At 38.9% G+C, this 23756-nt stretch overlaps 1 protein-coding gene across 1 annotated transcript; it reads right to left on the bottom strand.

The window, feature by feature from the left end:
* Window positions 1–961: 961 nt before the first annotated feature.
* hcrtr2 (hypocretin (orexin) receptor 2) lies at window positions 962–23487 on the bottom strand. Its single transcript, XM_058386018.1, has 7 exons — window positions 23167–23487; window positions 10455–10633; window positions 7945–8200; window positions 5850–5965; window positions 4954–5174; window positions 4672–4793; window positions 962–2617 (listed from the first exon to the last, which is right to left on the bottom strand). Exons 1-7 carry the CDS (start codon window positions 23402–23404, stop codon window positions 2451–2453), a joined length of 1299 nt encoding a protein of 432 aa, XP_058242001.1. The 5' UTR covers window positions 23405–23487; the 3' UTR covers window positions 962–2450.
* Window positions 23488–23756: the final 269 nt, after the last annotated feature.

Genomic DNA, 23756 nt, shown 5'->3' with positions numbered 1-23756 from the left:
CCATGGAAGCTAATACAGTATCTCACAAAAGTGAGTACACCCCTCACATTTTTGTAAATATTTTATTATATCTTTTCATGTGACAACACTGAAGAAATGACACTGTGCTCCAATGTAAAGTAGTGAGTGTACAGCCTGTATAACAGTGTAAATTTGCTGTCCCCTCAAAATAACTCAACACACAGCCATTAATGTCTAAACTGTTGGCAACAAAAGTGAGTACACCCCTAAGTGGAAATGTCCAAATTGGGCCCAAAGTATCAATATTTTGTGTGGCCACCATTAGTTTCCAGCACTGCCTTAACCCTCTTGGGCATGGAGTTCACCAGAGCTTCACAGGTTGCCACTGGAGTCCTCTGCCACTGATGACATGTGATGATGACATCACAGAGCTGGTGGATGTTAGAGACCTTGCGCTCCCCCATCTTCTGTTTGAGGATGCCCCACAGATGCTTAATAGGGTTTAGTTCTGGAGACATGGAGGTGTGTTTGGGGTCATTATCATGTTGGAATACCGCCCTGCGGCCCAGTCTCCGAAGGGAGGGGATCATGCTCTGTTTCAGTATGTCACAGTACATGTTGGCATTCATGTTTCCCTCAATGAACTGTAGCTCCCCAGTGCCCACAACACTCATGCAGGCCCAGACCATGACACTCCCACCACCATGCTTCACCATCCTCACCTGGTTGCCGCCACACACGCTTGACACCATCTGAACCAAATAAGTTTATCTTGGTCTCATCGGACCACAGGACATGGTTCCAGTAATCCATGTCCTTAGTCTGCTTGTCTTCAGCAAAATGTACACTCACTACATTGTAGCAGAGTGTCATTTCTTCAGTGTTGTCACATGAAAAGATATAATAAAATATTTACAAAAATGTAAGGGGTGTACTCACTTTTGTGAGATACTGGATAATCACTATTGGTATTGCTGTCATTGTATTTACGTGTAGCCTCTTCAAAGTTAGTTAGAAAATTAGTTGCTCCCTAAAATTTGCCCCCAAACTGGTGATTTATGATTAGTCTTACTATTCAGTATGCTGTACAAAAAGTCAGCCCAAATATGCCCTCTCTTCATTACATCAGAAATCACACACCATATATTTTATCGTTAAACTAATTTATTAGTATTTAGAGGAACATATTGAAAAGACCTTTTAGTCAAACAACATTGCAACCAATGATATCTGATATAAAATCTGTACTTTATACAAGGGCAGAATAAAGAAAAATGCAGTTTGCAGATACATCAGATACAACAAGTAGAACGAAAATTATTTTTGCATCGTTACGTGATATAATTTCACCTTTGAAATATAATAAACTATATAAACAAATATAGATTATACACTGATGACAATATTAACAATTTATTTTCCACCATAAGCAATCAAAACAAAACACTACCAATTAAATTCAAACATTTAAAATACCGTAGCTAAAGAAAGAAGCAGCAATGACAACATAAAGTATCTTCATACATTTTTGTTTGCTGTTGGTGTTCCGCAGGAGTGCGTTGACATTAAAGTTAGCAGCGAGAACTCAACAAGTACATGAAAAAAGGTCAAACAACAAAGCACTATTACAAAAGCAATTCTATGCCCTGCCTTTTAAAAGCGTTCATATTTAAGAGGCCAACCAAAGCAGAACAAAGACGCTCAAATCTGCCACTAGCCTTTCTCTGATTGCCCTCTGATCCCTACATGTGCCTTGGCAAATAGCTATTATCTGGTGCAAATATCTCTTGGCATGACAAGCCAGCGAGACAGGGTGACAAATGAATAATACAAGCTTGTGCAAAAACCACCCTAGCGCAATCTGAAATGCAAGAAATGCACACAATGCAGAGAGCAATCTATCTCACTGGAACAAAATGAGTGTTGACATTATTTTATTCATTAATGTGACGATTTATTTGTGGATTGGAAAACACTCTTGAGGATATAAACGATTTTAAATTGCTGATCAGACTGTTTTGTGGTCCTTTTTTTTTTTTTTTTGCAAATTTGTCCACAGTACAGTCATGCCACTCAGGAGCTATACAGCACGTAGTACTGTACAATGACAAATATACAGTATTGCATTTTTCTTTTAGCAAATCTCATCATGAGATATAACACAAATATTACAAAATGACACAAAGTATGACTCCATCACCAGATTGCCCTGTTCTTTCTGTATGAAAGGCATTGTAATGATGGAGATAAATAATCCTTCGGAAGAAAAAGGAAATGTAATTTTCAGTGATTTCTTGTGCTCTTATTTGAGGCGGAATGTCATTTTCCATCTGTGTGGGTGATACTCTGAAGCAAATACACCTCCGTCGATGCCTTCGGTGCATATCAATCGAGTAAGTCTGAGCCTTTCAGATCTTCCAGTATTTGCTTTGTGGTATAAACCAGTAATGAAGTGTCATGCTGTGAAGACGAACCCTCGCAGATCCGTCCTACATGACCTGATCCGAGATCCGTGAGACGTTATCGAAATGACTCACTTGCGTGGACAGGGATTTGTGACTGTCTGTGCTCATCTTGGTCCTCACCCTCTCCTTCTTTTCCCTTCGCCCTGTACAGTGGCAGGTAAAAGCTGCTTTGAACTCCTCACGAAATTTACCTGCAATGAAGAAGAGAACAAAAATCAACTCATTTCCAGTGCCTGAAATTTCCTGAATACCAAGGGTGATGGTTTTTTCATCTCTGAATGCTCGCATCCCTGTGAGTGAATACTGTTTGAATCTTTAAATGCACCATGGCAAACAACTATTATGTGGAGCAAATATCTCTCAGCATGACAAGCAAGCTAGGCAGAGTAGGGAATGAATAATGTAACACTTTAAAACAATCCCAGTGAGACTGGCTTACCCATCTACTCATCCTTGCACTGTGATTAACATTACACAGCTAGGTCTATCATAGCCAGAACCCTTATACACATGATACCCAAAAGCAGGAATGAAGAATTGGATTCTTTTTTTATTTATACTGCAGGGATATTCATGGTGGCCAACCAAATTTCCAGGTTAGCCAGTACAGCTGTAGGTCTCTCATCTCCCTAAAGCTTCCACATTAAAAAAGAAAATCAACTGACAGGGTAGTAATTATTACAAATTGCTGTTGAATCATTTGTTACTCTACTTTGTGCTGACTGAAGCAATCCACTGGTTTGCTCAGGAAGAAAGGTACGCGTCAAGACTCTTCTCTGTTCTGGCACCTGTTTGGTGGAATTGATTTCCCCTAACAGGAGATTCACTGGCAGAATTCAAATGATGTGTAAAGACCTAGCAGTATTCTTAGTCTGTGGCCTAGTGAAATAGTATCTATGTATTCACTGATAAAGACTTTTAAAGCACTTCTGTAAGTCGCTCTGTATAAGGGCATCTGCCAAATGCTTTAAATATACACTATATTTCCAAAGGTTTTGGGACACCCCTCCAAATCATTAAATTCATATGTTGTTTTTCAGAGGTTGGGCTTGGCCCCTTAGTTCCAGTGAAAGGAACTCTTAATGCTTCAGCACACCAAGACATTTTGAACAATTTCATGCTCCCGACTTTGTGGGAAAAGTTTGTTGATGGCCCCTTCCTGTTCCAACATGACTGCACATCAGTGCACCAAGCAAGGTCCATAAAGACATGGATGAGCGAGTTTGGTGTGGAGGAACTTCACAGAGTCCTGACCTCAACCTGATAGAACACCTTTGAGATTAATTAGAGCGGAGACTGCGAGCCGGGCCTTCTCGTCCAACATCAGTGCCTGACCTCACAAATGTGCTTCTAGAGGAATGGTCCCATAAAAACCTTGTGGAAAACCAACCCAGAAGAGTTGAAGCTGTTATAGCTGCAAAGTGCGGACCAACTCCATATTACATTCATGTGCATGTGAAGGCAGACATCCCAGTTTTTCCCTGGCTTGCAATCTCTGCTCTAATTTATCCCAAAGATGTTCTATTGGGTTTTGCAGGCCAGTCAAGTTCCTCCACACCAAACTCATCCATCTTTATGAATTTCTACCAAAATGTCTTGGTGTGCTGAAGCATTAGGAGTTCCTTTCCCTGGAACTAAGGGGCCAAGCCTAACCCCTGAAAAACACCTGAATTCAATTATTTGTAGAGGTGTTCCAAAACTTTTGGCAATATAAGTATATACATGTACATAAGCTCTTTGTTGTAAATTAAATGTGGGAGCAGGTAACATTGCTGCTTCCCAGCTCCAGCTTTGAGTTTCCTCGAAACATCCTAAAAATGTGTCAGGAGGTGGATTCGTTACACTAAACTGCCATAGATATGAATGAGTGTGTGTTTTTGTGTGTGCGTGTGTGTGTGTTCCCTGTGATGATATAACATCCCATCCCAGTGTGTAATTTTCCAGCAAACACTCAGTGTTATCAGGACAAGCTGAAGTACTTTATCACAGTCACTCAGCAGGGGATTGTATAGAATATTAAGCATGTCAGTTAAATATGAATTGATCTTCTGGTTGAAAGTGAATGGGAACACATATTATTGGAGAACAATAGTCATTTAAAAGATTTCAAAGGCTTTTTTCAAAGAGAGCTGACAGCGATGTGAGGTGGTGTCGATGAAAGGATCCAGCAAAGCCTCCATGTGTCCAGCAGATGGAGATAATGTCTTGTACAGAGGCTATAAAGAAGATAAGCTCAGATACTCACCGCTGAGAAAATTGTAGATGATGGGATTGGCTGCACTGTTGGCGTATATAAGCCAGTGGGAAAAGGTGAACCAGGCGTACACCGTCTCTCTGTTGTTTGTGTTCTTGAAAGCACCAAACACTCTAGGTGCGAGAAAGGATATAATAATATAACAGAAATCTGATTATTTCAGAGAACTGTATTATTATTTGTACATACGTCTTTATTACAGATTTGATTTTACTTATAGTCAAACCACAAAAAATGACTTCATAGCATTGCAGAACTAAGAAGAAAAGCTACCTTTTCATGATATTAAGTATGCTGATGGGCAGATAACAGATGGCAAAGACGAAGAGCACCACCATCAGCATGCGTGCCGTTTTCCGTCGAGATTTCATTTGCTTGATCTCAGCCGAAACCGCGCTGGTCCTGATCTTGACTGACTCACCAGGTCCCGCAGCCTGAGCTGAACACTGCAGGGATTTCCACTTTCTCTGCACCACTGACGAACTCCCTGGAATCTTATCAGACAGTACACAAAAATAAAATCTATGTACCATGTATATTATGCCTCTCACCAAGAATTGAATCAGGAAAGTAGACAGTCAGATCTTTAAGAATGTCTAGTACTCTCTGAGTATTTTTGTTTTTGACCCTGCCTAATAAGGGCACAATTTTCATATAAACGTGCCAAACAGTTCAAAGTAAATGGTGATATCAAAGACTTTTCCGCTCTCTGAGATGCCGCAAGTGCAATCTTCAACTACTAAAATTCTTTGTAAGGTTATCCAACAGAGGTCTCACACTGAAATCCAACGTCACTCATTTTATATCAGATATGAGGCGATAAAATCATTCACTTGTTTATGCTGATTAAAAATGTTGGATAAGTCGATTTCCATTCTGTGGGTGGAATAGAACACCAGGTTTTGCTTTCAATACACTTTTCAACAGCACTAGTCAACATAGTATCTGACATTTTAGCTGAAAAAAAAAAAAAAACCCTGACTGAAGCAGAAGAGTCTCAAGAGATAAGAATCCATTATAATGACTGTTCTAGTATCTGGAATTAAAGGTTCTGTTCAGAGTCAGTAGAACTAAAGAGCAAAGGCCTTTTATATGAATACTGATAACATGTGATTTGACTATCATTCCCATTAAGATTTGGCTTAGGATGAAAGTTTTTGAAGTTTTACCTGCTGACACCAGAGTTTCTGACAGATCTGGATGTACGCCAGGACCATCAGGCACAAAGGGGCAAAATAGGTAACAATAAAGAAGCAGGTGTGATAGACCTTGGGGTAGATCTCATCTGCCAAGAGAGCAACCACCCACCCACACACACAAACCCAGACATAACAAAATAACAAGTTTAAAATAAAATAGCAAGTGTGAAAATCTATTAAACCAAGCAGCTCTTCTATGCACTTATAGATAAGGACCACACACACACACACACACACAAACACACACACACAAATCTACCAAGAGTTGTTTTATAACAAAATCATTCCAAATTCTGTGAAGGTTTTGAATATAGTTAGTAAAATCCCTGTTTAAGGGTAGATATGCTAGCTGGACCCTCTCCTGGGTTAATTAAGCAAGCTCTCATTATTTAACAACAACAAAAAAAAAAAACTGTGCCTGTTACATACTTTAGCATAATGAGGGTCCAAATTTTAAGATTAATTCCCCTTCATCCATTACCTCAAGCCATGAATTATTATGGTCTATGCTGTACAATGTGTACATTACATTAAAACGATACATTAAATGAAATCACGCCTAGTCATGACATTTGTTCATGTTCATTTGACAGTTTGAAGGCCAAACATAAGCACATATAACGAAAAACGTGATTATGTGGTAACAGGGATTTTAGATGATTGCTTCAGTTTAAGAACAGTTAAGTCATGATCATTTTTCCTGTATTTTTTGTTCCTAATAAAAACTTTGTGTTTTTTTCTTTCTTTCTTTGAACCGGGATATTGTCTTGCTTCTGACAACAAAAGAATAGATAATTTATCATCCAGTTAATTAATGCCTCCAAAAAACAAACAAAAAAAATCCAGACGCATTTGGTTTCAACTTCTAGGACCTTGCTACATTTAACAGAAATGCACTATATGCTAATTAAAACCTTAAACGATCATAGCATGTGTATCACCTGATTAAACAGCATTTTCAGTAAGTCTATACGCGGCTGAAGGTGATAATGAATCTCATTTTCAGTCATCAGTTACACTACGCTTTCCTTAAGGGTTATTAAAAATGTTTCCCCATATGTTTAACCAAGAGGAAGACATTCTCTTTATCCATTTTAAGCGAATGTAGGCACCCATTTGTCAAACTCAAAAAAGCAGGAGGAGGTGTGTGAGGATGGCACTGAGAACCCTAGAGACTCCAGCCACTAGAGGCCATGGACTTCTGTCAGGCTGATGGTATCGTAGCATCAGCAACTTCTTCTAACAGGCTATCAGATTTTTGAACTCCATCCAATAACACCACCCCAAACACAATCTACCGTCCATGTGCTGCACTTTATCATTATCAGTTACCCTTACGCTGGACTCTTAATGATGGAGAGTACTGATGTCAGACTCCTTGTACTTCATGTGCAATACTTTTGGACTGCATACAGTGTTTAAGTTGTTTATTACATTTTTTTACTTTTTAGATTACACTTATAATTAAAAGTACTGAATTTTTCCTACTATATCACCTTATGACTGCATACACCTTATGACCCATGAACTGCTGTGGATAGAATCACTTGGAGACTATCATGCCATCTTTGAACTGCCATTGCAGTCAGCTTTCAGCAGGAAGGAATTAGTGCTAAGTCTATAAATGAACTCAGAAACTACCCCGACCTACTAGTTCCTCAAGAGCTCTTGGTTGCTTTTGTAGTAAGGACAATATCAACAGTTGCATTATTTACTGTCCAATATCACCCTTCTGAGGCTGGTTCCTCTCAAGGTTTCTTCATTATATCATATCATGGAGTTTTTCCTTGCCACTGTCACCACAGGCTTGCTCATTAGGGATAAAATAGTAATTAATTTATCACTTTATCATTTTTTCCTGTTTCTATGCTTCTGTAAAGCCGTTTGAGACAATATCCATTGTTAAAAGTGCTATACAAATACATTTTTTTTTAAATTAAATACTATTATTTCACTTTAGCTACTTTTGTACTCATTTAACTATAGCGCAAGATTCACTGTATACAGACGATTAAACCACTATTTATGCCTGTGACAGTAAACATCTGAGTGATTGCTCTCTCACCTCCCCAGTGTTCGTCACACACAGTAAAGAGGACCGTCTTGTTGGTGAGCTCAGGCAGCAGATCAGGCAGGAGGCTGGTACACTCCATAACAACAGCCTGGGGAATCATGATCACGCAAGACACCAACCAGATCAGGATGATGCTCCTGCGGGCTCGTTTGGCAGTGCTCTTGAACTTCAGAGGGTGGCAGATAGCATACCACCGATCCTGGGCAATGCAACTGAGGGTCAGCACGGATACAGACACAGAGATTGTCTGGCACAAACAAAAGATTAGAAAGGAGAAACTGATGAATAGAAAAGACATTACAGGGTAGATGATGACAAAGAAAGTAACAAGGGTATTTAAACTCTCTAAGTTTGTTCTGGCAATCTTTTGAAAAAAAGAGGAAATCTCATAGATGAAATAAAGAATGCTTTTGTTTCATAGCATTAAAGTGTTTTCCTTTGGAGCTTTGGTGCTTACCTAATTCCTCTAGTTTCTATGTGGCCTTCTTTCAAAAATATGTAAGATTTGAATGACTATGTGAACTAGTAGAATAATTAAGCCCTTAAAAACTCAAAATATCCAAAGTATGAAAGGGTGAAGGTTTTTTTTGGGTGGGGGGGTTAGGTGGAGTCAGATATATTCATCATACATAACTGTCTTGAAAGCATGGCTCAAAGCTTCTCCAATATAATTTTTCCTCCTTGAAAAACTAAAGTTGATTTTTTGAATAAGAAATGTCCTAACTTTTAGTTCAGACCAGGTCACTCCAGGTTTCTCTTTGAAACGATAAACCTGCCTTTTAAGGTTGTGATGAAAGTGACAGCTCTTGCTTTGGATTTTAAAGGAACCCTGGGCGACTACTCTGTAAAAGCTTCTCATGGGTCTTATCTACAAAGAAGCAAAAAGACCCCCTTCTAATGTAAAGCATTCAACACTAACTTGTCATAGCTGTCATGAGTATTTGTAGGGGGAATAGCTGAATAATATTTGTAGGGGGGAAAAAATGAAACAGCAGATTTAAAGAGCTGCGATCTAATAACTTTGCAGATGAAAGAAGGGCACTTGTTGCTAGTGTTTCGAAATTGTACTAGAGAACAATTCTACTTGAGCATGTTCTCTTTCACTTTAGCACACCTGTTTCATCTCATCAGCTCTATACCAAACTGCCTGGGAGTCGTATTAGTATTCGTACAACGATATTACAAAAAAAAAACCAAAAAAAAAAAAAACCATGATTTCCACAGATGCCATTATTACGCAGTTGTGTCCTTGTTGCAGTCAAACACATTTTTTCCCTCATTTAACAACATTCCATAAACAACAGGTTACAAATAATACCTTATGTATAAGTTTTTTTATGCAGATCACATCAAATACATATGTGCGAACATGTGCTTAATTAATACCAATTGTTCAGCTGCTCATTTAAATACAGACACGCCCCAAACTAACTTTTTAAAAAATTTTCTTGTCTTGTGGAAAACATTTTCTGAATTCAATCACTACATTGTGGAGTTATTAAGCTGTGCTTTTGTGTTTGCATTTTCTTCAATTTGATGAACCTTAACAAATGCACTCTGTTGGTCACTCAGAATGGAAACCTAGAAAATTCTAATAGTGCCCTAAGTGCAACAAGAATACAAGAAGATAATGATGTATGAGTCAAATGTCCCACTGGCAGTCCCATTGGCAGTAGTGAATTGGTTTGGGGGAATTGGATAAAGTTAAGGCCAAGAGAAATAATGAAATCCAACACTGCAGGCATAATGATGCTCAGTAATAGTAAATACCTGCTATATTCCCAATTTTCCCTGAAATGTGCCGGCGGAGGGGGGGAAACGTGAAGCCAAAAGAATTGGAGTATGCAATTATCGCAGGGTCCCAGCTGATTGCACAGCCCTGGCTTGAGGAATATCTGCTGATAAACCCTTTTGGAGCTTTCAGGTAGAAAATCAGCCTGGTCCCTGCGTATTGCACAATGCACAATATCCTCCAGGGGAAGATAAGCCATACTGCACTCACAGACTCTGGGATTTGAGAAGCATATTTGCAATCAACACTAATTACTTTTCATAGGTAATTGAATGTATTGGCAGTCTCAGGATTTAACAAGCCCTTAAGTAAAACATCCCATGGTTTGTATTCCATGTTCCCTGGAATGGTTTATTGCCATTTAATCATTATTATTGTACAGAACCAACAAAATGATAGAGAACAGCAAAGCTATGCAACGTAATGATACTGATTATGAAAGGAAATTCGTTAAGCCTATTGAAATAAAAATTGCTTCATTTATGTAAAATATCCACCATTTATGTAAAATATCCAAAGTGTCCAATAAGATTCATAATGATTTTGGCACATTCTTATTTGATTTTCCAGTACTGATCATTTAAACCTAAGATATTCAGAAAAGGTTGACTGTTAATGTTGACATATTGTCTTTGTGAGCTGCAAAAAAAATTGCTTTCTTATTTGAATATTTCTTATTCTGTTTTATTTGCTTCTCCCTCATACTTACCTGTAAATAAGGTAAAATACGACAGAGCGTATCTCCAAAGAACCATGTTTCTGTGATGTCCACTACGAGACTGGCGGGAAGGCAAGTAATGGTGACCAGGATATCAGCAAAGGACAGGTTCACAATGAAGTAGTTGGTCACTGTGTGCATATGATGGTTTCTCCACACTGCGAAACAAACTGAAAAAAAAGAAAGACGACGTTTTATTTTTCACTCAGTGTTGACGATAGGGCACTTTTGTAGAGCGTTTGCGCATTAGTGACAGTAAAGACAGCACAAAATACAACCATTTCTGGAAGGAAAACCAAAGTGGCGTGACTGCAAGATAGAAATCCATTTTGTGCCGTCAAAATTTTTGAAAAGGACATATTCCAAAGCCTCATATTCTCAGAAGACATGCTCGATTGCTCTGCCTGTCTTCTATACATCTTTGCTGTAAACCAATTTTTAATAGCACATTGACACAACAAACAATGAACTAGCAGGAGCATGATGTTATTCACCTTCCGTCCATCTTCCATTTCCTTCTGTCCAGTTTGTTTTTTAGCTAATATAAGACGTAAATAATAGAATGCCAAGCATGAACACAAATATAGCTCTACCTGAATATGTTCACCACATGTGAGATGTAGAAGTAGCTTAAAAGAACAGCAAATCAAAAGCATAACCTTTTTTCATTGGATTGGAATTAGGGAAGAAAAAATCTAATATTTCTTCTTGAAAGAAGATCAAACAAAAAGAGATTTCCATTAGAGTGAAATAATGTATTTAATTGATGTTTCCTCTTGCTACACTATATGGCCAAACGTTTGTGGACACCTGAGCATCACAATCATATTTACAATTACAGCATTTGTCAGACACCCCTGTCCAGAGTGACTTACAACTTATCTCATTTTATACGACTGAGGGTTAAGGGCCTTGCTCAGGGGCCCAACAGCTTGGTTAGCCTGGGATTCGAGCTCACAACCTTCCTATAATCCCTTAACCACAAAGCTACCACATCCCTTTTATCCCACACCCCTCCATATGTGGGCTTTCTCCAAAGACACAAAGAAAGCACACAACTGCACAGTATAGAATGTCTGAAGCTTTGCAATTTCCTTTTAGTGGAACTAAGCATTCCCCCCATGCACAATATTTAGCTACATGAAGAGGGTTTATTAAGGTTGGTGTGGAACAACTTGTTAGTCCTGACCCCCACTAAACATCTCTAGGATGAATTAAGACTCTGACTATACCCCAGATTTCCTGGACGTGTGGAGCTTATTATATAACAGCAAATGGGGATTAAATATGGAATATGAATGTTATCGTCAGGAATACACCAGCATTTGGCCATAGAGTGTATTTGCCTGTCTGATGATCTGTTCAACACCTCTTACTGATATGTTTGTCAATATGTAGTCTTTAACACATTTATTCAATCTGTGTTGGCAGTTAGATACTTCTGCTATCATGGCACACACACACACACACACACACTCACACCAACAAGACAGCTATGAATATTAATAGTATTTCCATGAGCATAGGCGCAGGTGGTAATATGCCATCTTATCTCATTTCCTTTAAGAACAAGCACATAGTAATGCAGCACAGTGACATTTTCATAAGGACATATAATTAAATTTCACTTACAAATTTCATCTGATGGTTTTTTCCATGTAGTAAATGTGCAAAAAAGATGATTTATTAAGAAAAAGCACAGCTGTGATTTGGGTTTAGACCCGAGGCTGCAGGCGTAATGCACCAGGTAATCACAACAGTACTTATATATTGAGTCCAAGAGCTTTTTAACAACAGGATAATAATAATAATAATAATAATAATAATATCAAGTAAATGACATTTCAAACACAATACGCTTCACAATTATTTAATGTCTTTTTACAATGACAATGAAAATATTTAATAAAGAAGCCACTTGACCACTTGTCTGATCAAATTTGTGGACTGGAACTAACTTTTGTATAATGATGAATACTTTATTGACAGATTGACATCAGTTGTGTGATTAAGAACATAGCATTTTTTCAGGCTGAACACAGTTTGCAGGTATAAACGCTATTAAATAGAAATGTCATGCTACATTGTGCAGTAATAATAAAACAGTATATTAATATACACTGACCAGGCATAACATTATGACCACCTGCATAATATTGTGTTGGTCCCCCTTTTGCTGCCAAAACAGCTCTGACCCATCATGCACTGTGTATTCTGACACCTTTCTATCAGAACCAGCATTAATTTTCTCACCAATTTGAGCAACAGTAGCTCGCCTGTTGGATCGGATCACACAGACCAGCCTTCGCTCCCCATGTGCATCAACATTGACCGCCCATGACCCTGTCGCCGGTTCACCACTGTTCCTTCCTTGAACCATTTTAATAGATACTGACCACTGCAGACCGGGAACACCCCACAAGAGCTGCAGTTTTGGAGATGCTCTGGTCCAGTCGTCTAGCCATTTGGTCCTTGTCAAACTCGCTCAAATCCTTACGCTTGCCCATTTTTCCTGCTTCTAACACATCAACTTTGAGGACAAAATGTTCACTTGCTGCCTAATATATCCCACCCACTAACAGGTGCCATGATGAGGAGATAATCAGCGTTATTCACGTCACCTCTCACTGCTGATAATGTTATGCCTGATTGGTGTATGTAGTAGTTTGTTTCCAAAATACAACATACAGGACACATTTTAGCTTTGCTTTTTAGTCAGTAAAGTCAAGAAGAGAGCACCGAGTTTGTTGTTTGGTGTCCCTGCATAAAGAAGAAGAAGAAGAAGAACTGAGGACAAGAAGCCTTTATTATTGCCACGCATATATTAGAGCACAGTATTTCTTCGCATATCCCAGCTGAGGAAGTTGGGGTCAGTGCGAAGGGGCAGATATAATACAGAACGCCTGCAACAGAGAGGGTTAAGGGCCTTGCTCAATTGTCCAACAGTAGAGCTTGATGGTGCTGGGGCTTGAATTTCAAACTTCTGATCAACAACCCAGAGCCTTAACCACATGCTCTATCACTGCCAATAATGCTGTCACTGTTATTCTTAAATATAAGAATAATAATTACAGAACTATAAAAAAAAAACCTAAGCTATTCTTCATGAGGTACTTTACTGTATATTATTGTTAAGCACAATAGATAAAAACAGAATCTTGTATATGTGCAAGTAAAGACCAAATTCTGAGTAAGAAATCCAGTATTGTTTGGCTTGGGATATCAGCAGGGATTTACATTCAGAGAGGTACATTATTATACATTCATATGAAGTCTGGAATGAACATATTTACAGCAATAAAATGCCCATAAAGTACCATCTTCATAATCCAGTTACTTCATACAAATGTGTAACTATAATCAGAATATACATATATATATATATATATATATATATATATATATATATATATATATATATATATATATATATATATATATATATATATATATATATATATACATATATATATATATGAAAGGTTACAATGTTCATATAGTCTTGGTGAGCTCATGTTGTAAAGTCAAAGAAAAATTATTCTTGCAGATTGGTCAGTGTATATGTTTTCATGTGCATGATAATGGCTAACGTGTTTAGTGTTGTACTGGGGATTACAGTACATAACTAATCAAAGAATATTCAAGCGCAAGATATAATACATGTATACACTCACTGGCCACTTTGTTAATTGTTCATTATTGCAATTATCCAATCAGCTGACCAGATATCAGGAGCTCAATGCATAAAATCATCCAGATACCAGTCAAGAGCATCAGATAATATTCTCCAATAAATAGAGGGGAAATGTCAGCTCAGTTAGTACCTTTACATGCAACTCAATAATCCGTTAGCAATCCAACTGAAAGCTCAAACGGATTGAAAAGTCTTTTGGTTGAAAAGGGTTTGTGTAGATAAGAAATAATCCTGCAAAAAGGAAAGATTAGCCAGGTAGATGCTTGAATTTGCACTTGTACAGAAGCATCGTTTGAAATATATGTAACTCAAATGCAAATGAATATTCGAATCAGACTGCAAAATTCAGGGATTGAAGTCGTTATGATTTATGAAAATGGGTGCAAATGGATTTGGCATACAGTAGTTGTTGGTGACAGATGGGCTGGAGTGAGTATTTCAGAAACTGCTGATGCCCTGGAGTTTACATATGCAAAAACATATGAAGTTTACACTGAGCAGCAGTACTGTGGGTACCACGCTGATTAAAGCTTAGCAGTAAGATAAGCTTAAGCACTATGATAATGCAAAAAAAAAAAAAACTATTTACCTAGATAACACTACTTAATTGAGTTTAATTAAACAAGTGCTGTGGTGAAGCTCATGTACTGCAAATAACATTTTCCTACAAATATTATATTATTGCACAATTACTTTATAATTAATGAAAAAATAAAATTGTGGTATATGAAAAACATGGACAAGTCTCAGAAAGTAATTAACTCATCAGACCATAACTGACTCGTTAGGACTCATTAAGAAGCCCACAAACTGTCATTAGGGATTACAGTATAAGGAGAGGAGGTGCACCATTGCTACTGTTCAGTGTTGCTTGCACAAACATGTTCTGCATGAAAGAGTCATATCTGTGGCCTCATCACAAACATCAGCATGTGATCTATGCAAAACAATGTCTAAACATACACCAGAGGCATTTTGGAAACGGCAGACTGATGAAGTAAAAATGGACCCTGACCATAACAGCCAAAGGTATGTTTAAAAAAAAAAAAATGAAAATTGAAAAATGAAATTAACACCTTGCCAACTATTAATCACAGAGTTGAATATATTGTGCTTTGGGCTTGTGTAGCAGTCAGTGGCACAGGATTCATTGCACAGGTAGATGAAAGAATATAAATCTAATAAATATCAGCAAAGTATGGCTGGCTATAAAAAGCATCTGGATGAAGTGTTGTCTGCCAAAGGGGCTTTTGGCCTAAGTAGTAGGGTGTCCAAACTTTTGCACATGCCACAATTACTAATTTTTTTCTATTTTGTAAGGTCATCAAATGTATGAAAAAATCTATGTAACTTGGGCAGAGGTATGTAAAGCTGTTACGTACATACACTATATTGCCAAACGTTTTGGGACGTTTGGCTTTACCTGCACATGAATGTAAATGTGAATTTTTGACCATACCTCTAGTAGCTCACTTGTGAGGTCAGGCACGCAATCTCCGCTCTAATTCATCCCAAAGGTGTTCTATCGGGTTGAGGTCAGGACTCTGCACCAAACTCACTCAACCGTGTCTTTATGGACCTTGCTTGGTGCACTGGTGTGCAGTCATGCTGGAACAGGAAGCGGTCATCCCCAAACTGTTCCCATCAAAAAGTTGGGAACATGAAATTGTCCAAAATGTCTTGGTATGCTGAAGCATTAAGAGTCCCTTTCACTGGAACTAAGGGGCTGAGTCCAACCCCTGAAAAATAACACCTAAATTTAATGATTTGGAGGTGTGTCCTAAAACTTTTGGCAATATAGTGTATATGCTTTTAAAAAGCATGTTAATAAATCGTAGGCGCTTTTTTCAGTCAACCACTGTTTTTGTATCTTTCACACACACACACATATAACAATATAATAATATTTGATTGGTTCTACACTAAGTCTCATGCAGTCTAACTAAGTTAAAAGCTGCACTGCCTGTAGTACAATTTGATATTCAGCCACACCAAGATGCAAAAACAAAAGTGAATGGAACATAGAAAATAAGGTATGCCTACCTTTGCTTAATTTACATATTTCTACTATTAAAAGGGTGACTTTATGATTTGCGTCCAACCGATAATACATGTCCTTATACACTCAGATCAGCCAGAACATTAAAACCACTGACAGGTGAAGTAAATAACAGTAATTATCTTGTTACAATGAGATAAGCACTTGTCCAGGGGTGCGATATATTATACAGCAAGTGAAGTTGTGCTTGAAGCAGAAAAAATAGGCAAGAGTAATGTTCTGAGCGACTTCAATCTCCAAAACTGCAGGTCTTGTGGGGTGTTCCTGGTATGTGACATTTAATATCTAGCAAAATGGTCCAAAGGACAACTGGTGAACCGGTGACAGGGTCATGGACACAAAGGATCACTAATGTGTACGGAAGTGAAGCCTAGACCATTTGATCTAATTTAACAGAAGCTACTGTAGCAGAAATTGTTAAAAAAAAAAAAAAGCTGATGCTGGCTATTACAGAAAGGTGACAGAAGACACGGAAGTCATCGCAGCTTGCTGTGCATGGAGCGACATAGCCTTAGGCGGGTCAGAGTGCTTATGCTGACACCTTTCCACCCCTGAGCAGTATTCGTGCCTGTTCCAGCGCACTATAACTACCAAATATAATTCTTCATAAAATGCAATCACTGAAATGTTATTATCTGGTTTGTTGTGAATGCATTTAACGTCAACTGAAAAAGCTAAAGTGAGCAAAGTTGACTGAGTTTTATGGATGGGAGGAATGCTGTCCTCTTTCTCCTCTCTCAGTCAAAGCAATTACCCAAGTGTGGACATCTGTGAGCTTACTCTTGCAGAAGAGGGCAGATAGTTTATCTGAGTTTTCTTTTCCCTGTAACAGTTCGAAAAGTTAGGGATTCCTGGTTGGCCTTACATGTCTGAAAGGAAGCCTACACCTCCAGGTGGTAACTGTCAAATGATAGAGCAGAGCATCCTGGCATGTGACCAAATTAGGGAGAAAACTGTCACTGTTGAAAATTTAAGAACACTGTCACTCTCACTCATAAATAAGGTTAAGAATTGCTGATGTAAAACAATTAAATTCTTGAAGTATCTCATTAATCAAGCCTGGAACACTGATATCCAGTATTTAGTCCACAAGTATTTGAAGTGCCTCAAAATGATGATGAACACTTCCCATTCTGCTCTCTGACCCAACTGATGTCTGTGAAACTTTACTAAGTTCTGAGATGCTAGGAGTGCACTTGAGAGTAACCATATTCAGAGCCCTGCAGTCCATGCACAGTCTCAGTGCCATTTTTTCTACACAAAGACAAATGATGGTGATACGGGAGATGTGATGAGGCAAATCTAACCCAAAGCCAGTAACTCCTTCACATATTCCTCCATCACTTTGATTTGTTGGACTCTGCTATGTTTGGATGGCACTCTAGGTCTTACATTCTATGAGAAGACAGTTTTAATGCTTTTGTTTTGCCAACAACTTTAGCAAAGTTCAGATGAAGTGCAGCAATATGGTTTCAATTTGGGTCGTACAACATGCAGTGGCATCTCCAGTGATAGCTGGTTGATGTCTCAGGAGTATACATGAGGAGAACTAACAGACTGAAGAATAGCGTGTGAGAAAACTATTTTTTCCTGGACCACTATATTTTTCTGGTAAAATGACTCATGACTGTAGTCGGGTGCTGGGTGGTAGATAAACCCTCACCCTGGCAGTCATAAATGAGTTCCAGTAGAATGGACATTTGTTGAAGCTCTTGGCAGGATGCAAATATTAGCAAGATGTGAATCATGCATTGCTGCAATGCATGTTAAATGTTGTAGCCTTCACACTAACATCAGGAGAAGGTGGAGGATCCATTTGCAAAAGGAGTTAAATAAACCAAATTAAACTAATCATTAACCGTTTGGATTGCATGAGGAACACAGCAAAGGGTCTGAACAAAAATTCAGAAATAAGGCAAACAAAATTCACATCATGCTAAAGCATGTGCTTGGCTAATGTAAGGCAGTCGCGTAGCTATGGGTGGACCTGTCAGTCAGGCCCACCCAGTCAGCTGATTGCTAGAAAAGATTGTTTTGACTACGGCGATTGCTGGATGCTTTTATACATGCCTTTGTCCGTATTAGGTTTTTTTGGCACGTCACATGTTACTTCTACGAGTCAATTGTTGTACTTTCTGCGCGAGAGCGCCCTCCGGTTTCGAGTATGAATGAAACATCTCTACGCTCATGCCGCCCCTCTCCCTCCACACCGACCACAGAGGGTCACCAAAGTTTAGTTGCACGTAAAACTAAAATGAAACAAAGCAACTTACTAAAGTTTGTGTCAGAAAGACGTTGTGTACAGCCGGAGGAGGAAGATATGTTCCGATGTTCAGGAACCATCAATCTCGAGCAGTAAGGAGCTCTGCTAGTGTTCATTCACCTTTTACTCCATCACCAGCAGCACTTTATTCTCCAGCGTGTACCTCCCCTACATGCCAGTGTAAAAGTAAGCCAATCTACATTTTCCTACTATGTAGTTGTATAGTCATTGTTGTTTTTTTATGTGGTTTATATTGCCGTTGAGCCATATTATGAGATGAGTTTACATACTGTCCAATACTGTCCTGCTTTGATAATGGTGTTGCGGCGCGTCTGTCAGATGTGCGCACGTGTGTGTGTGTGGTGTGGCCGCCGTGCCCATGCTGTTCTTATTGTTATGTTCTTAACATTGCTTACTATGACATACAGGCTTATGCTCTGATTAAATGGTGGTTTGCATTCAAGCAGGTGTAGTTGGCTTATTTTGATGAAAGATGCATTTTAGGCTAGGCCCACCCAATTTTCTCTGGGCCCACCCACATTGTGATTCCTGGCTACGCAAGTGATGTAAGGGCAAAAATTAAAATGGACAGGAGGTGGACAGCTAGAGTTATGATAGTATCATTGTGACCTATACAAAATTGTTGTCATGGTGATGTAGGAGAATGGCCTGTCTTTTTAAAAGAGCCAGATTTTAATTGTGCAATTGCACTGAGGCTATAAAAGTGGCCGTTTGCACCAACATTGTTATGACTCATTACCTCGTTTCCGGTTCGCTGTGTGAAGGCCGACGAGGTAAGAGCTGTGACTGCATGGCGGGCTGTTTGTTTGGCACGCTGAGTTTATGTAGGTTTACTTTATTTTTATTGTGGACTGAGGAGCCCAGCAGGATACTTTTAGCGACCTCTGTCCTCACAGGAGTGTACGTCATACACCACTGAGCTCCTTGTGTATTGTAAATTGCCAGTTAACAGGTATGTCATTGTCTTGTAATATTGGTTTGTTTTAAATAGCCTAGATGGCAACTTTTAATCCATTTGTGGGTTTTTGTACCCATCTAGTTAATGTCTGGTTAAGAGACATTACAGCGGGTTTTTGCTTTTGCATCTGCTTTGGGATGAATGACACTAGACTGTGGGGTCGCAGTTCATCTTCTTTAGAGCATCAGAGCTTGTGTGGGTGTCTGACTGGGCTGAGCCGTTGGTTCAGCAGTATTAGCAGACTCACTGGTCTGTGCTGCTCTTTAAACCTTCCTTTTCAAGCTGTTAAGTCTTGTGAAACTGGCCCAGCCAAAAATCTGGCTTGCTGCCTGGTGCCATATCATCCCCCAACTTTAATGATCAAAGGTATAATGTTAAAGTCAAGCCAGGAGCGGTGTATGATAGCAGGTTTAGCCACCAAGCTGTCACCGTTTTGTCTTGTCGTTCGAATTTCTTTTTGCTTCTCTCATTTTGTTTCATTTTCTTTCTAAAAAATGTGTTAATGTAATTTGTAGGGTGATTGGGTTTCTTTTTTTTTGTGTTATTTGTCTTTATCTTGCCCGACATTCTGATTTGAGTTGTGGTTTGTTTATTTAAACTGCAAATCTACTGTTGTGGTCATTGGTTTAGGTGTTTCCACGACTGCACATGACTGGTTCGGTTCCTTGTATTTTTTGTTGATTTTTTGGGCCGTCTTGTGCTGATTACTGTGTTTTCTTTTGACGAGAACGATTTGTAGAGTGTGTGTTTGTATGAATTCCTAATTATGTTTTATTTCCCTTCAGAATTGGAGTGACCAGCTACAGCAAAAGTGATGCTTTTCTGCGTGTTGGTGCTTCTCACAGTTTGCAGTGCTCAGTGGTGTGGTGTGTGCGCTGTGGTGTTGGGTGTGTACATAAATGATGTTCTCCGCACTAGGGAGGCCAGCACCCAGGTCTGGAACAGTAATAATTGTGATTTGTCCTTCTGAGACTGAAATTATTTGTGCTTTCTGAAATAAAGTTCGGTTACTTTGGTTAGCATTCACTCATTGTTTTGCCTGCTTGTTTAGGTGGGTGAAGGGGGTTGAGGGATTGGGGCAAATTTACAATTTTAGAGCGTTTATCCATTTATGTCTCCATTACATGCTCCTGCCTCATGCCCTAGTTGTCCACCATGAGGCAACAGCTATAAATGTGATTATATTAATTCATTAATTTATTTTCCTGATGGGGGTCATGTTAGCAAAAGCCTGAGAAGTTCCAACCCAGACATCAATATCCACAACTCCTCCTAAAGCTTTCCTGCCATTCCCAAGCCAACTGCTAGGTATAATCACTTCAGTGGGTCCTGGGGCTGTAGAGTCACTATCAGTTGACATTCCTGATATAATGAGAGTTGACCATGTGAAGGATCCAAACCACTTCAAATGATTCCTGTCAATTAAGAGGAGCAACAGACTCCAAGGCTTTTCTGGATTCTTGAGCTACTCACACTATTATTAAGAGTAAGCACAGCAAGCTTAAAAATCTCATTTGTGCTTCCTATATTCTTGACCTTATTCTTTTGGTCATAACCACAGGTCAGGACAGTAATTTAAAACGAGCAGTTCTGATCTGCTTCTGCTGACCCCGACCTCATCCAGACACTTACACTCCTTCACAAGTGGCAAGGTGTCTCACCTCACCTGAATGATCTATGATGAACTACTGCCTTTAACTAGGAGAACTAGGTGCTTATTTGGAGAGCCATTTTAGATGCTGCCAAGAGAATATCGTCATCTGCAAATAACAAGGATGTTATCTCTAGATCTCCATACTGGACACCTTGATATACTGCCCATAGAAACCACAAACAGGCAAGAGTGTAGAAATGGTACCCAATTTCAGCATACTGTAAAGAACATAAATGCTACTATTCCTGTTATTAGACAGAGACCTGATCACATAAAGTAGCAGCCCAGACTTTTCATGGGAGGCTAATGAGTGTTATTCCCGTAAAATTGGGACACACTCTTTGACGCGCTTTTTTATATTTACAGACCACAGAGATTACAAAGAAAATTTCATTGTTTGGTGTAGCGCTGAACTTGGACAAATTAATCTAAGACAGATTCTGTTTGCCATGTCACAATAAGTCCATTACATAGTACAGTAAATAAACCCAGTCAGGGCAGCTGCATATGATCTGCATATCAGTTACTGGGTAATTTATGTGCTGCTGCTAGTCTTTGTGCATCCTTCACTCTGCCTTAAAGAAGCAGGCTGATAAAACAGTATCTGTCAATGCCATGTCTCAACATGGGGACAAGACAAGGTGAAGATCTCACCCATTTGCTGTTTGCTCCTCAATCATTTATATGATCAGAGAATGCAGCAGTTGATGAAATATGCTTTAAGGTTTTCAGGCAAATCAATAAGGTTCAACCTCACAGATGATGATACGTTCTCACACGGTCTAAGCCTGGCTCAAAAATATGTCTAGGAATACAAACATTTAATTTAGTAAAATACACACCTGTTAAAGTAATTTAATGTTTTTATGGTGATCACAACATAAAATCTTTGTAAAACGCTCATATAGTAAAACCCTTAGCACTAAATAAATGTAATTATAACAGGAGCCCAGTAATTCATTTGTAAAGAACCTAAATGTATATCAGGAAGAGTGCAGCAGAGTATTCATATCTGCCAAAAAGCATTAATCTGCATTTGCAGCTGCATGTCCAATGACAATTTTGTGGCATTTTTTGCAGGTGGTATTTCCATTCATTATAGCTGACAGTTCATTTATTCACAATTCAATAAATTACATGTCTTAATGAACTGCTCACATGTGAGAGAGATAGCACAATATGATCTAATGACTAATTCGGCATCATCATATAACCAGTAAACACATTTGAAAACAAATGACACCGGTAATAGCGTGTTATGTTAAGGAAAATGTAAATTAACATGGCAACAATTCTTGTGCTGCCTTTTAAAACTATTAAAAAAAAATCCTAAACAAGCCTTCAAAAATCAAATATTAATGAACAGTGCAGTTAGTATTCAGACACGAACACATTTTGATGGCGCTTGTAATAATTCTGACTCTATATTCCAATGACCGTGAGCTTACAATGCAGAAAGTCCACATTAATTAAGATGTGTATTTTGTGGATATTTGATCACCTAAAGCAAAACATCAATTTACAGCCTCAGATATCTAAATAAAAATGATTAAAATCACACTCTTCCAGCTCAGTGCTACAAGACATACAAGTAAGTCTGCACAGGTGGTTTTGTAGCAGAATGACAATGAATCTGTGCAATGCAGACTGCAAATGATCAGCTTGGCTTATCTGAAAAAAATCCTCACAGTAGTCCAATCTTTACACACACACAAACACACACACACACACACCAAACTCTACACACACAGCTGTGCACATGTGTGTAGTAGGATCTCTGCCAGATATTTGGCAGAATGTACACACAGAAATCTTCCATGGGCTTGATGATTAAGGGAATGAAGCCAATGTGATTAGTTTCAAAATCCTCCAGTTGAAGCAAAAATGTAACCATTTACACTGACCATTTAATCCACTTTAAATTTGATAAAAGTCCACAGGTTAATCCAAGGTTAAATTAAAAACATTAGATCCAATCTGGCAACCACTTGAAGACTTAACTGCTCAGTTCCCGTCTTTAGATAAGAGATAAGAAGGTTTTATTTAAAACTTACCCAAAGCGTTTCCGACCAGCGAGCACAGGAAAACAATGATGTATCCTACTATTAGGACCCATTCATACTGTTTCGGATGCAAATATTCACTCCAAATGTATTTCAGAAGTTCATCGTCCTCGTCGAGGCGCAGGTGCGCGGAGCTCGCGGTGGAATTGGACGCGGAACAGTCGCGGCAGCCGTAATTGACGGTGTCCCCCGCCATGCCGCTTGTCACTGCTGAACCATCGCGAGGCATGTGAATGAATGAAGGGCGAGAGCGCGCTCGCGAGGGGCTTTAAACGTCGCCGTGACGCGCGCGAGGAGATTTCGTGCTAACCAACTGGGCGAAAGAGGCGCGCGCCAATACGCGCACGAGATCCAGAGGAAATTCCTTACAAAACATTCCTACTTAATCCCACTGCAATATGTGGCGCTTTTGCACTTTCCCTTCCCTCTAGCCTTTTTTTTTTTTTTAAATCCATGCATTAATATTAATTAGCCGATATTGTCACACACACATACACCAAACAGGCATAACATTATGACCACCTGCATAATATTATGTCCCACTTTTGCTGCCAAAACAGCCCTGACCCGTCGAGGCATGG

Source organism: Hemibagrus wyckioides, linkage group LG03 (genome assembly GCF_019097595.1).
Source record: "Hemibagrus wyckioides isolate EC202008001 linkage group LG03, SWU_Hwy_1.0, whole genome shotgun sequence".
Classification (NCBI taxonomy): Eukaryota; Metazoa; Chordata; class Actinopteri; order Siluriformes; family Bagridae; genus Hemibagrus; species Hemibagrus wyckioides.
The sequence above is the reverse complement of the archived record's forward strand: the minus strand, read 5'-3'. Positions and strand labels throughout refer to the sequence as shown.